Source organism: Elephantulus edwardii, unplaced genomic scaffold, assembly GCF_000299155.1.
Source record: "Elephantulus edwardii isolate Elephantulus edwardi_28Jun2011 unplaced genomic scaffold, EleEdw1.0 scaffold00036, whole genome shotgun sequence".
NCBI lineage: Eukaryota > Metazoa > Chordata > Mammalia > Macroscelidea > Macroscelididae > Elephantulus > Elephantulus edwardii.
In genome coordinates, this window is record NW_006399786.1 from 6,852,988 (window position 1) to 6,868,283 (window position 15,296).

A 15,296-nucleotide genomic window follows, 5' to 3' on the forward strand; every position below is an offset into this window, starting at 1 on the left:
GGCACAGGATAGAGCAGGGTTTAGGGCTGTTGTACATAGGGTCACTATGAGTCGCAAATGACTCGATGGCACATAACAACAACAACATAGTATATTCAATACTCTTCCCCAACACTATAGCTCAAAGGCATCAGTTCTCCTTCTATCTTCCCTAGTCATTATTCAGCTCTCTGATGCGTAGCAAGTGATTGCAAAGACCATGGCTGTATCATGAACACCTTAGTCTCCAGAGTGACATCATTCTTCTTCATTACTTTAGAAAGGTCTCTAACAGCAGACTCTCCCATTACAATATGTCTTTTAATTTCCTGGCTGCTAGTGCCAAGAGTGGATAGGAGTAGAAGGAGGAATGGTAGTTAGCAGATATGGGCTTGATGAAAAAAAAAATGAAGGTGGAAATAGAATGATGAATTTTGTATTTATAATGATTTATGCATTACAAATACCTTTTTTAAAAGGCATAAACTGTAACTTTACCCACGGATCTCACTTGAAGATCTGCATAGGAATCAGATTGACTACATTTGTGAAAGAAATATTGGAGAAGCTCAATGTTATTGTTGTTGTTATGTGCCCACAACTCATTATCACCCTGTGTACATTAGCTCTGAACCCTGCTCTATGCTGAGTCAGTGTCATCATCTCTGACAGACCTAATCCCATTTCCCCAGTCCCTAAGTCAATCCGTCTCATCCTGGGTCTTTCTTTCCTGTGCTGTCCGTCTACTCTTCCAAGCATGATGTCCCTCTCTAAGGATTGGTCCTTCCTGGCCATGTGCCCATAGTATGTGAGATGGAGCTTCAAAATCCTTGCCTTCAGGGAGCAACTTGGTTTTATTCTCTCAAGGACAGACATTTTTGTGCTCTTGGCAGTCCATGGTATGTTCAATACTTTTCTCTAGCACCACAGCTCAAAGACATTGATCCTTCTTCTATAATCCTTAGTTATTGTCCAGCTCTTGGATGCATAGCAAGTAACTGCAAAGACTATTGCCTGTACCAGGGACACCTTAGTCTTCAGACTGACATCATTGTTCTTCAGTACTATAGAGAGTTCCCTGACAGCAGACTTTCCCAGTGCAATTTGTCTTTGATTTCCTGACTACTGGTGCTAAGACTTGATTGTGGAACCAAGTAAGCTGAAGTTATCACAACCTCAATTTCCTCTCTGTCCATCATGAAGCTGCTACTGACCCAGTGGTGAGAATCTTTGTTTTCTTGATGTTGAGCTTCAATCTATATTGAAGGCTATAGTCCATGATCTTCTGCAGCAAACACCTCATGTCCTCAGTTTCACCAAGTAAAGTTGTTTCACCTGCATAATCCAGGATGTTGATGAGTCTTTCTCCAATCCTGATACCACATTCTTCCTCACAGAGCCCAGCCTCCCGAATGATCTCTTCTGCATATAAATTGAAAGGGCATGGCATTAAGATGTGTCCTTGACACACATCTTTCCTAATCCTGAAGCATGCAGTGTTTCCTTGCTCTGTTCTAACTACTGCTTCCTGATCCAAGTATAGGTTTCACTTGAGCATAGTTATGTTTTCTGGGATTCCCATTCTTCTCAAGGTTAGCCACAATTTGTTGTGATCTACACAGTCAAATACCTCTGCATAGTCAATGAAACACAGATAGACATTTATATAGTACTCTCTTTTTCTGCCAAGATCCATGCTATGATCTTTCTATTGCCATGACCTTTTCTAAACCTAGCCTGCACCTCTGGAAGTTCTCTCCTGATAAACTGTTCCAGTCATTTCTGGCTCAATATAGATAGTAAAAACTAGGCTAGGGACAGATTGTAGGACAGACCCTCAATTACTCATATACAAGTTCAAATTGTGGCTGAAGAAAATGAAATCAAGTCCACAGGAACCCAGATATGAGCTTGAATCAATTCCATCTGAATTTCAAGATCATCTTAGGAATAGGTTTGAGACAATTGTACACCAATGATCAAAAACTGGATGAGTTGTGGGATGATAACAAGGATATCATCCAGGAAGAAAGCAAAAGATTATTACAAAAACAGGAGAGAGAGAAAATGGAAATAGATGTCAGAAGAGACTCTAAAAGTTGCACTGGATAATTGAGAAACCAAAACAAAAGGAAAACATTCCAAAGTAAGAAAGCTGAACAGAAGATTTTAACAGTCAGTTCAGAAGGACAAAGCAAAGTGTTATAATGGAATGTGCAGAGAGCTGGAACTGGAAACTAAAAGGGGAAGAACTCGTTCTGCATTTCTCAAGCTGAGAGAACGGAAAAAAAAAATTAAGCCTCGGGTCACAATGTTGAAAGATGCTATGGGCAATAAATTGAACGATCCAGAAAGCATCAAAAGAAGATGGAGGGAATACACAGAATCACTGTACCGGAAAGAACTGATTGACACTGAAACATTTCAGGAAGTACTCTATGAACAGGAGCCAATGGTAATGAAAAAGGAATTAGAAGCTGAATTGAAGGCATTGGCAAAAAAATAAGACCCCAGGAATTGATGTGATACCAATTGACTTTCACTTAACAGATGCAGCCTTGGATGTATTCACCAGTCTATGCCAGGAAATTTGTAGTACAGATGTCTGGTTAACAGATTGGAAGAGGTTCATATTTGTTCTGATTCCCAAGAAAGGGGACCCACCTGAATGTGTAAACTGTTGAAAAATATCATTAATATCAGATGTAAGAAAAATACTGCTGAGGATCATTCAAAAATGGCTAAAATAATACATAGATAGGGAACTTCCAGAAGTTCAAGCAGGATTTAGAAGAGGCCATGGCACCTGGGTCCCCTGCTGATGTCAGATGGATCTTGGCTGAAAGTAAAGACTACCAGAAGAATGTCTATTTGTGCTTCATTGACTTTGCAAAGACATTTGACTGTGTGGATCATAACAAGCTGTGGTTGACATTGAGAAGAATGGGCATCCTGGAGCACTTAATTGTGTTCATGCAAAACCAATACCTGTAGGCTGATGTGTGAACAGAGGAGGGGGATACTGCATGGTTTAACATTAAGAAGGAAGTGTGTCAGGGTTGTAGTCTATCTCCATACCTATGTATGCTGTGCAAATTATACAAGTAGCTCTGCTCTGTGAAGAGGGGTGTGGCATCAGAATCTGAGAGAGACTCATCTGCATTATTGAAATGATACAACCTTATTTGCGGAAAATGAGGAAGACTTGAAGCACTTGTTGCAGAAGATCAAGGAATGCAGCCTTCAGTATGGATTGCATCTAAATGTCAAGAAAACAAAGATTCTTACCACTGGAGTGGTAGGCAACATCATGATGGATGAAGGAGAGATTGAAATTGTCAACGACTTCATCTTACTTGTAATCACATTAATACCCTTGGTATCAGCAGTCAGGAAATAAGGAGATACATTGCACAGGGAAAATCTGCAGTTAAGGACCTCTCCAAATTGTTGAGGAGCAGTGATGTCAGTTTGAGGATTAAGGTGCATCAGACTCAGGCCATACTTTTTCTGATTACTTGCTATGCATCTGTGAGCTGGACAATGACTAAGGATTACAGAAGAATTCATGCCTGTAAGCTGTGATATTGGAGAAGAGCACTGAACATCCCATGAATCACCAAGAGAATGAACAGAAATATCTTGGAGAAGGTGCATCCAGAATGCTCTTTAAAGGCAAGAATGATGAGGCTTTGCCTCATATACTTTGGGCATGTTGCTAGGAGGAGCTATTCCTTGGAGAAGAACATGATGCTAGGAGGAGTGGAGGGTTGTTGAAGGAGAGGAAGACCCTCGACCATGTGGATTGACACAGTACTGCTGCAATGAGCTCTTGTGTGTCGGGAAATGTGAGGATGGCACAGTATAGAACATGGTTTAGATCTTTTGTTTATAGGGTTGCTTTGAGTCATATTCAACTCTACAGCACCTAACAGCAACAAGAAAAAATTGTTTTAATGCCAATTATAAATTAGTTTAATCAATTTTTATATCATTAAGACTTTCTATTAAAAACCTTTTATTGTGTGTACACAGCATTGATTGCTAATAGTACCCAATTTTTCTCTGGATCTAGGGGACTAATTAGACAATACAAGTCTTAAGCACCTTAAAAAAGTAAGATGTCATACATATTAATAGGCCCCATTGCTAGGAAATGACTATTTAATGGGCTCCCAATAGAAACAGGAGTGACTAAATTACAGGTGGAAATGATTATGCTTTGCTGTAGGAGCCTGCCTCTCATTCTTTAAATTCTTTTCCTTATTGCTTAAAACTCAAATATTGGTGGAACATCTATTTTTTTTTTATTCTCACTTTCTGTTGTTGTTATTATCAGGTGACATAGTGTCAAGGACAATCCATAGTGACCCTATGAACAACATATCTCAACCTTCACCTATCTTGAGCCATCCTCACAATTTCTGACATTCAAGCCCATTGCAGCAGCCACTTTATCAATCCATCTGATTGAGGGTCTTCTTCTCTTTCCCAAACTCTTCACCTGTCCAAGCGTGATGTCCCCCTCCAAGGAAAAACCTTTCCTAGCAGCATGCCCAAAGTAAAGGAGAAGTTTTATCATTTTTGTCTCCAATGTACTTTGTACTCTGAATGTACTTTTCCCAAGACACACCTATTTGCTCTTTTGGCAATCTACGTGATATACAGTACTATTCTCCAGTGTCACAGCTCAAAGGCATCAATTCTTCTTATGTCATCCTTATTCATTTTCTAGCAGTCAAGTGCATGGCAAGTTATTGAAAAGACAATGTCCTGAATCAGGTGCACCTTACATCAAATTCAGATTCTTGCCCCTCAATTATTATATGTCATCTGCATAATGTATGTTATTGACCAGTCTTCCTTGGATCCTAATGCCACATTTTTTTTTCATAAAGTCCAGCTTTGGAACAATTTGCTCAGCACACAGATTGAATAGGTATGGAGAGAGAATACAACCCTGATGCACACCTTTCTTAATTCTAAATCATGAAGTGTTCCCTTATTCTATTTGTAAACCTAACCTCTTGGTCTAGGTTTAAATTTCACGTGAGCATCATTAAGTGTTCTGGATTACCATTCTTCCCAATGTTAGCCATAATTTGTTATGATCCACACAAATTCTTTTGCATTAGATATTTTTCTGTTATTCTTTACTTTCAGCGGAGATCCATCTAACTTTCTATTGGTTCTTGCTAAATTAAAATCTACATTAAATCTATGATGATATTTCTCTTATAATAGACTGAGTCATAACTTTAAAATAAATTTTCAATCTGTTTTTTAAGAGAACCTGTATTTATATTTCCTGTGGAGGCTGTAATTAGTTTCCCCCCTGTTATCATGAAGAACAATGTAAGAGCATCTTCATGAATGCAGAGGGAAGGTCCATTTCTAATCAGAGTTGTGTAGACTGTGTTCAGGGATATGAAAGGTGTGTTTCAGGTGTATTGAATAGGTATTTTTCCATACCTGTTCAGGTTCTCAAATTACTTGTTCATCATAGAGACTGTCTGAAGAATGATGTGGCATGAAGATAGGAGTAAGATTCATCAACAGTCTGTATTATGCAAAATTATTGAAAGTTTAAAGAGGAAGAGGAAAGTACCAGTTTATGTTTGACTAGTTCAGAATATATATATTATTATATATTATATATAATGCTATAGCAAAACTACACAGTATAATTATATACTATAGTTAGATAATAATGTAATATAGTTCAATAGTTCAACTATTGTTGTTGTGGGAGAAGAAGGGGCAATCTCCTCCTGTGCAGTTAACTGCCTCTGTCCACCCTCCCACGAAGCAACTGGTGAATTAGAACCGTGTGCTTTTGGGATTGCAGGATAGCTTCTTGCAACTAGGACATAATTTGTTGTTATGTGCTGTTAAGTTGCCTGCAACTCATAGTGATCCTATGTACAACAGCTCTGAACTCTGCTCTATCTTGAGCCAACCTTATTATCTCTGACACACATATACCCATTACCCTAGTCACTGAGTCAGTCTATCTTATCCAGCATCTTTCCTTCCTACGCTGTCCCTCCACCCTCCCATGCATAATGTCCCTCTTCAAGGACTGGTCCCTCCTTACAACATGCCCAAAATATGTTAGACGGAGCTTCAGAATCATTGCCGCCAAGGAGCAGTCTGGTTTCACCCTCTCCAATATGAACCTGTTTGTTCTCCTAGCAGTCCTTGGTATATTTAATACTCTTCTCCAGCACCACAGCTCAAAGGCTTTAATTCTCCTATCATCCCTAGTCACTATCTAGCTTTCTGATACATAGCACGTAATTGCGAAGACAATGACCTGGATCAGGTGCCCCTTAATCTTCAGACTGACATCACTCTTCAGTACTCTGGAGATGTCCCTGACAACAGACTTTCCTATTGCAATTCGTCTTTTGATTTCCTAGCTGCTGGTCCCAACAGTGTTGTTCGTGGAGCCAAGCAAACTAAAGCTATTAACAATCTCAATCTCTTCACCATGATGCTGCTAATTGGCCCAGTGGTAAGAATCTTTGTCTTCTTGATGTTGAGCTTCAATCCATATCTAAGGCTGGAGTCCTTGGCCTTCTGCAGCAAGCACTTCAGGTCCTCCTCAGTTTCAGCAAGCAAGGTTGTGTCATCTGCATAACACAGGTTGTTGAAGAATCTTCCTCTAATCCTGATGGCACATTCTTCCTCATAGAGCCCAGTCTCCCAGATGGTCTGTTCCACATGTAGATTGAAAAGGTATGGAGAAGGACACATCCCTGGCATACACCCTTCCTGATTTTAAACCATACAGTGTTTCCTTGATCTGTTCTGATGAATGTCTGCTGGTCTAAATATAGGTTTCACATAAGTATAATTAAGTGTTTTGGGATTCCCATTCTTCTCAGAGTCAGCCACAGTTTACTGTGATCCACACAGTAAAATGCCTTTGCATAGTCAATGAAACACAGATAGACTCTGGCACTCCCTGCTGAATATACTTTCTAAAACTAGTCAAGTAAACATAAGCTGGTCCTTTCTTCCTCCTCTTTAAATGTTTAGTAGGAATTGAGAGAAACAATCTCTTTACCTCCCATTATCTCTGATGGACACATATTATAATGGACATAGATGAGTTGTAGATATTTCCAGAAAATCAGTGGAATCTCAAGCACTGAAACTGCTGGTTAAAGTTGACATCCCATCATCTTGTGCATGCATAGCATACTGTCAGTCTTAGAGTTTCAGTGAGCTGGGAGCAATTGGTATTGCTTGCTTTGCAGTCTGCACTCTCCACCATGGTGGCCTCAGCTGCAGTGCTAGTCACCAGCAGCAGTCGGGCCTAGAGGTGATGTGCCTGGATGATTCATTCATTCAACAGTTACACCATCAGGGTGGCTCATTCTGTGAAGACTCAGTTCTGTTCACTGAGAAGAGAGGCCAAGAAGGCAGAAGAGGTCCCAGATCTCATTGAAATAACAATCTGGGGGAAGGAAATAGAAAGCTAACAGGTAAACAGCAAGATTACTTCATACAGTGATGTATACCATGAGAACCACAACAGGAGATGATGTTAAGGGAGGAATTGGAGAGTCAGGGTGATGAAGGAAGGTCTTACTGTATGTGCAAGTAGCATCCAAGTGATACAAACCAACCATAAAGAGGTTCAGGGCAGAAAGATGTCCCTTGAAAGTCCTCCTAGATCAGTAGCCAGCACAATTCACAGAATCCAGCCATCACATTGCAAGCAAATCCTTACCCTGAACTTCATGGTCACTTTCTTCCCTTTTCTGTATGACTTTTATCTCATATTTGGGGACATATCTGTTTGGGTACATAAATTAGGTTTTGAACTTTATTTCTGAAGTTGATTACTACAAGTATGGCAGAACAGCCAGGAAAGGTATAGCCAATCTTCTTTTTGAAAGCTGTGGTTTCTTCTTCTGGTATTTCCTTCTCCTGTGCTCTTTCCCTGTCTCCCTTCTACTTTCCACTTATGACATTTGCTGTTGACAGGACTGTTATGATGGGACTGGTAATGGGACACAATGATGCCCCAGAGCTATTTTTTGTTGTTCTTCCTGTTTTGATTCTTGCTGGAGCTTCTGCCTTTCCTTAGCCTTTGTGTGAGGCTCCTGCTGTTAGCGCCCTTATGGGTGCTGCTGTGGAGGTGAGTGGGTCCCTTCCTGAACCCATAGATGAGTGAGTGAAAATCTGAAGTGATGAATTTGTGCTCCTTTAAGCCTGAACCAGGATTGGCTCCAGTCCCAGCAAGGGGCTGTTCACAGCATGTCATACAGGGAATGTGCAAAGATGTTTCAGCAGATTTCTTATAAGCTGAGGGGGAAAGTCATTCCCCACAGTCAGCTCATACGGCACATTAGGCTCTCAGAAATCTCTCTGCCCTGCAGCCAGATTTCCACTTACACACATTTTTCATTGTTTTAAAGGGTAAATAATGCTTTTCTGGACCGACTCCAAGCCGAAAGTCAACCAGGTGGCCTTGAGCGGTCTGCAGGCTATTGGAATATGAATCGTGGTAACAGCTGGGTGAGTTTGTTTTTTTCTTTTCCTTTTCTGTTAAAAAACATAATCTTTCAAAGTTCAAGAATGAAAACAATGAGAATTATGAAATTGTGTGGAGGCCTTCTCTGTGGATACTATTATTTTGACATGCTGTTCAGCTGTGTGATGGGCAGTTACCCAAGGAGATTACTGTGAATTCTACTGCAGCTTCTGAGGAGGAAAGAGTCTTGAATTCAGGCCTGGTCTATCATAGTAAAAAATGGACCTTGATTTTTTTTCCCCCCCAGAATGATTGCCTTGACCTTAAAGCTTTTTATTACCTCTTGCCTGCATCTCCAGTGAAAACCAATGAGCACTATTTTTCTCCTGGAAGATTTTAAATGAAATATTGTTATAAAAGAGTAATCATTTTCTAGTAATAGATTCTTTCCATGAAACTAGCATATCAAAGAAAGAAGTATTTAATTTTTCACTAAAAGGGATTTTCTAAAGGGAAAAAAAACCCTACAGCAAAAGACACTATTGAAAATAAAATGCCCTAGCAGATTTCTGTGAAGAAAACCTTGCAATTATGTTACAGTATATGTTTCATGGAAGTCACAGACTCCCCTTAAAACTGAGTAATGTAGAGGATTGTGCGGCTGGCAATGCATCCAAAATAAAAACTAATTACAACAGGTTTTACAAGTTCATTGACGCCCACATGCCAGTGTACCTGTACAGAAGAATCATTATTGTTGTTGTTAGATGCTGTCGAGTCAAGTATGATTCATATTGACCCTATGAACAACAGATCTGAATCCTGTTCTATCCTGTCCCATTTTCATACTTCCTGAAACACTAACCTCCATTGCAGCAGTCACCGTGTAAGTCAACCTTGTTGAGGGTCTTCCTTTCCTTCACCGACCCTCTACCCTTCCAATAATCACATCCCTCTCCAAGGAAGAGCCCCTCTTAGAAATATGCCCAAAGTATGTGAGGCAAAGCTTCATCTTCTTTGCCTCCAAAAAAGCACTCCAACTACACCCTCTCCACAACATATTTATTTGTTTTTTCTTTTGGCCATCTATGATATGTTCAATGCTCTTCTCCAACACTACAACGCAAAGGTATAAAAGAAGCATCATAGTTAGTGAAAATAAATATTCTTGTCATTGGAAATCTAGAGACCATTCTTTAATAAATCTGGAGGGAGAAAAGAGCATTTTAGAGATGACAATCTGTTAGAAGCAACATAAGTGCTATCTTCTAAGGCGTCAAGTAGATAAAATGGATGGATGGATTTAGGTAATTTAATGTAGGCCAATTTGCAGATACTGTACTCTATGCATAAACAGAAACCAGATCCTCTGCTTTTCAGTCCATTATAACTGGTAGTGACGCTCCTGCAGGTTCCTGAGGGTGCATATCTTTATGAGACATGACTACCCATATCTTCTTGTTGCTAAGTGCTCTCAAGTCAGTTCTGACTCATGACAACCCCATGTTCAACCTTACCCAATCTTATGCCATCCTTATAACCTTCTGTGTCTGGGTATCTGGAAAACAAACAAAAATATTATGCCAGTATTTGCTAATGTATATTAGAGCAGACCTGCTTCATAAGATTTCCAATAGCTGATTTTACAGAAGAAGGTCACCAAACTTGCTTCTGACACACCTCTGGTTGGAATCAAACCTCCAACTTTTATAGTAAAAGCTAGTACTTGTTAGCTATTTGCACTGCCCAGTGACATATAGTTATCTAAGGTGTATGCTTCTCTGTTTCACTGTGGCATTAATAGGGACAATGTGAAGGAGAGATAAAAGGATTAAAACAGCATGCTGTCATTGTGTATTATAGTTTTCAAGTTACAGGCTGATTCTTAAGAATTACATTGATAGAATTCACATGGAAAATGATACTTTGTGAGTTTAAGATGCTACTTAAGCTCAAATCACTTATCAGTCGGGGAACATATTCTGGTTAGGACTAGGAAACTTGCTGGCATTTTCTCTCTCACCTAGCAGAACTTGTAAAGTTGAAAAAGTAAGTAGGAGACATAGAGAGGATGTAAATCAGAATTAGAGGTAGGAAATGAGGGGAAAGTGCAACTACATTGTGGGTATTCAAATTAATGTGGAACAGAATGTATATGCATATTGAATGGAAAATTAATCTGCTTTTTAAACTTTCTCTCAAATAAGAATCAAAGTATTTTTTTTAAGAACGTAGAAAAATCCCTGAGATTGAGGAGAACATTCTGAGTGAGAGTAAGTGGAAATCACTATGGCCCTTTGAGAAGGAAGCGAGGCCTTGGGCCTTTGATTTATTCTTCTCTTTGAAGATCCCTTACAGATGGCATTCTCAGAATGCCACACTGAGGATGGCTGAGCCTTATTTCCTTAGTGGCTCAGGCATGTCCTATGTCCAAGCTAGTTAGCCTTACTTCACTTACATGAAGGAAGCTGTAATGAAAAGGTCAGATTTTCCTCTGGTTTCCACTTCCTCACCTTACAGGCATCTGTTCTTCTTTGTCTGCTTTTCCCTGTACATTGAATTCTGCTTCCTCTACTTTGGGGGAGGAGGATCAGGAGAGAGAGTGCTCTGACAATATCCTTCCTCCTCGTTCCTGAGTTACCAAATATTCTCTCTCAACTAGAAAATTTCTATCACCATAAAATGCAAATATTCATTCTATTGATATTCTATTGATACCACTTTTCCTTTTTGCTACCAACCTGTTTCTTTTCTGCCTCTTTAAGAGATATCTGGGCTGGCTGCCTTTGATGTATTTTCTTGTAAACTCACTCTAATCAGGTTTTAGACCATTGTAGTCCAGTGAAACTGCTCTTGTCAGGACCACTCACAGTCTCCACATTGCAAATACAGTGGTTATTTCTCAGTCTTCATCTTTTTGACCTACCAGCATCAGTTGCCTGGGTAAACCACTTTCTCCTTTTTGAAACTAAAGATCTTTAGTTAGATTCCAGAACCTCAGAACCCCAACGACCCCACCCAACCCCTCACATTGTTTTGGTGTTTTGTTTTGTTTTGTTTTGTTTTGTTTTTATACTGCCTTGCTGCTGCTTCTTGACTTTCTCCCTTGCTTAATCCTCTAGTCTCACTGGCCTTTCACTGTTGGAATGCCTCAGGGCTCCATCAGGGACCACCTTTGTAATGACATCCTCTTATTACTTCTCATGGAATGAGGGACTATCTGTATGCCTTTTGTCTCACACATTGTCATCGAGTCAGGAATGACTTCTAGCTAACTCTCTGATGGATTTCTGAGGCAGTGGGTCACACAGGAAGAGTCTGCTCATCCTTCTGTCTTGGAGGCACTGGTAGATTAAAAATGTCAGAGGTGTGAGACCTCTGGGTTAACAGCTTAACACCCTGTGAACTAAGCAATTTATATGCTTATTGCTTTTACGTGTCTAATTCCATTCTGAACCCCCTCCTCCACACTTGAGAAGTATATGTCCTGTTGTCCACCTGATATCTCTGACTGATGTCTAATAGACTGTTTCAGCCTTTCCTTAACCTTTGCTCCTGTTCATTACAATGCCCTCTTTGTACCCCTGAAGGCACTCTGGTGGCTTAGTGGTAAGGAGTTGCGCTGCTAGGTCAAAAGCAGGCAGTTCTAATCTACTAGCTGCCTCTCAGAAGAGAGATGGACAATCTCCTCTCATATGATTTACAACCTCTGAACACCCGCTAGAGGGTCAGCAATGAGTCAGTTTCAACTCAAGGGCAATGTGTTTAAATTTTGAGTTTTCCCTCACAACTGAACTTAGCAAATCATCTTTACTCCAACAGATGTCTAATCCAGCAACTTGTTTCTACCCTCACCACTGTTTTCCATGATTATTATTGCAAGAGCCTCTCAGTGCTTTCTCCCGCTTCCATTCTTGCCTACATGTGTCTATTCTCGATAAGAAAGTGACAAGTCAGATCTTGACACTCCTCCACTCACAGTCTACAATGGCTCTCATGGTTTCCATACACACTTGGTTCAAAATTCAGTCTTTAATAGCCAACCCAGTGCTCTGTGGTCTGGACCCACTTGTGCTTTCTAACCTCTCCTACTGCTGAACCTTTGTTGGTTCTTCTCTGCCTCTAGCTTCCTCGCTGATCCCTGGGAGCCTCAGACATCGGTCTTTTATTGAACGCTCTCTCAACAATTCTCCAAGAAAGCCACGCCGTTCATTCCTCTTCATGTGTTCCCTTAGGCCCCACTGCATGAATGGGATCTGGCCATTAATTTCAACCCTGATACTTTGTATGCACCCTGATACACCATTTGCAATCTCTTTTCCAAACTCCATTTCTTTTTCCCATAGCACTCTTTGAATTCAGACATTCTTTTCTAGTAGAATGTAATTGTTTATTCCATTGACTGTTTAACTGAAGAGCCCTGATGGGATAATGTTAAGGGTTTGGCTACTTACCAAATGGTGGGCTGTTGGAACTCACTCAATGGTTTTATGGGAGAAGGATCTGAATATCTGCTTCTTTTATTTTGAATTCATTTATTAAAATATAAGTTTTTTTATTTTTTATACTGATATTCTTGAATATGTGCTTCTTTTAAGATCTCCAAAAACTCAAACTCATGGCTATTGTATTGACCTTGACTTATGGGATCTTACTATTGGGTTTCTAAGGAACTCTTTAGTGGAGAAGATTATCTAACCTCTCCTACTGCTGAACCCTTGTTCGTTCTTCTCGGCCTCTAGCTTCATACTGTTCCTTGGGAGCTGCTAGTGGATCTGAATTGTTGACTTTTCAGTTAGCAGACCAGTACATGATGCAGTGCAAAGAAAACTCTATCAGAGAAAAGAAAATTCTGGCTACTCTGACACGTGGGACTTAAGTGGGTCAAAACTGACTTGATTGCACCTGCCAATGACTCTGTCTGCTGTTAGTCTCTCCCTGTGATAATACAAGTTTCCATAAGGGCAGTGTCTTTTGATTATTTTGTTCACTGATATGTTCTGAATGTTAAGCAGTGACTGGGACTTACTATGTGCACAGATAAGCATATGGCTGTGATTGAGCAGCACAGAAACAACAAAGTAATTGCGTACCAGTATAATTTGTCAGACTAAAAGTCTCAGCTATCAAATGTAAAACTAAGCTTAAAACATAAGAGCTTTGGTGGCACAATGCATTAGTGATAAGCCATGGTCTTTGCAATCACTTGTTATGCATCAGAGAGTTGGACAATGACTAGGTAGGACAGAAGGAGAATTGATACCTTTGAGCTGTGGTGCTGGAGAAGAGTATTGAATGTACCATGGACTGCCAAGAAAACAAACAGATTCATCCTGGAGAGGGTTAAACCAAGCTGCTCCTTGGAGGCAAGGATTCTGGGGCTTCATCTGACATACTTTGGGCATGTTGCAAGGAGGGACAGATCCTTGGAGAGGGACATCATGCTTGGGAGGGTGGAGGGTTGGTGCAAGAGGGGAAGACCCTCTATGAGATGGATTGATTCAGTGACGGGGGTAATCGGGATGGGTGTATCAGAGACAATGTGATTGGCACAGGATAGAGCAGGGTTTAGGGCTGTTGTACATAGGGTCACTATGAGTCACAACACAACATGACTCGATGGCACATAACAACAACAACAACAACAACAACCAACCAACCAAAAGATTAGTGATCTCAGTCTACCAGCTGCCCCTCACGAGAAAGATGAACAGTCTACTCCCATTAAGACTTATAGCCTCAGAAGTCTGATGGAAGATTGTTAGAAGTCAGAATTGGCTCAACACCAGATAGCACTCAAAAGAAAAGGAGCTTTGGTGGTGTGGCAGGTGAAGTGTTGAGCTACTCATCAGAAGGTTAACAGTTCAAACCCACTATCCTTCTATATGGGAAAAAGATGAGACAGTCTTGATAAAAAAAATATAGCCTTGGAAATGCTATAGGGTGTTTTTGCTCCACTTTACAGGGTCAGGGTGGGTGAGAATTGCCTCAACGGCAGTGAGTTTGAGTTGGGGGAAGGGTTTACATATACCCCCCTACTGTAGAAAAAGGTAAGCAAAAATCAAGAAAAGAATGGAAAAACAACAAAGCAGATTTGCAAAAGAATACAACACAGCTTCTAGGTGTAAAGCTACAATATTGAACATTTTTCAAAGTTCAATGAAGTCATTATAATTATGTAAAGATAAGTTCAAATTAGCAACAATACCAATGTAACTTATCTCCTATTTGGCAAAAGTGGAAAAAAAAACCCCAAAACAGCTCAACCCCACGCTTGGCCCTTTGAGAGCTGGACAATGAATAAAATGACATAAGAAGATTCAATGACTGTGAGCTGTGGTGGTGGAGAAGAGCACTGAATACCTCATGGAATGCCTAACAAATAAGTCTTGGAGAAGGTGTAGTCAGAATGCTCCCCAGAGAGGAGGGTGGTGAAGTGTCATCTCACATACTTTGGGCATATTGTTAGGAAGAGCTGTTCTTTTGAAAAGAGACATTTTCCTAGGGAAGGTGGACGGTCTATGAAAGAGAAGGATATTTTCAACTAGATAAATTGACATAGTGACCGCAACATTGGGTCCGCGTATGTCAAAGATGATGCACGGTGCAGGATAGGACAGGGTTCAGTTCTGTTGTTCATGGGTCATTATGAGTCATATTTGACTGGAGAAGGCTAACACATAAAAATAACAGTAATACAATCCTATGGGGACAGAGGTTGCCTTCATAAATTGCTGGTGGTAATGCAACATGAGCCCAATACCATCTGATGAATTTGTTATGAAATTAAAGTATTCCTAAGCATGTTGTTGTTGTTGTTATGTGCCGT

At 40.2% G+C, this 15,296-nt stretch overlaps 1 protein-coding gene across 1 annotated transcript in view; it reads left to right on the forward strand.

Moving 5' to 3' along the window:
* Positions 1–15,296, forward strand: part of EPSTI1 (epithelial stromal interaction 1 (breast)) — a 220,995-nt gene that overhangs the window by 198,879 nt on the left and 6,820 nt on the right. The window contains exons 11-12 of the mRNA XM_006884612.1: positions 8,412–8,511; positions 15,088–15,099. Of these exons, the coding sequence (XP_006884674.1) occupies positions 8,412–8,511; positions 15,088–15,099 (112 nt within the window). The remainder of the gene's footprint in view (positions 1–8,411; positions 8,512–15,087; positions 15,100–15,296) is intronic.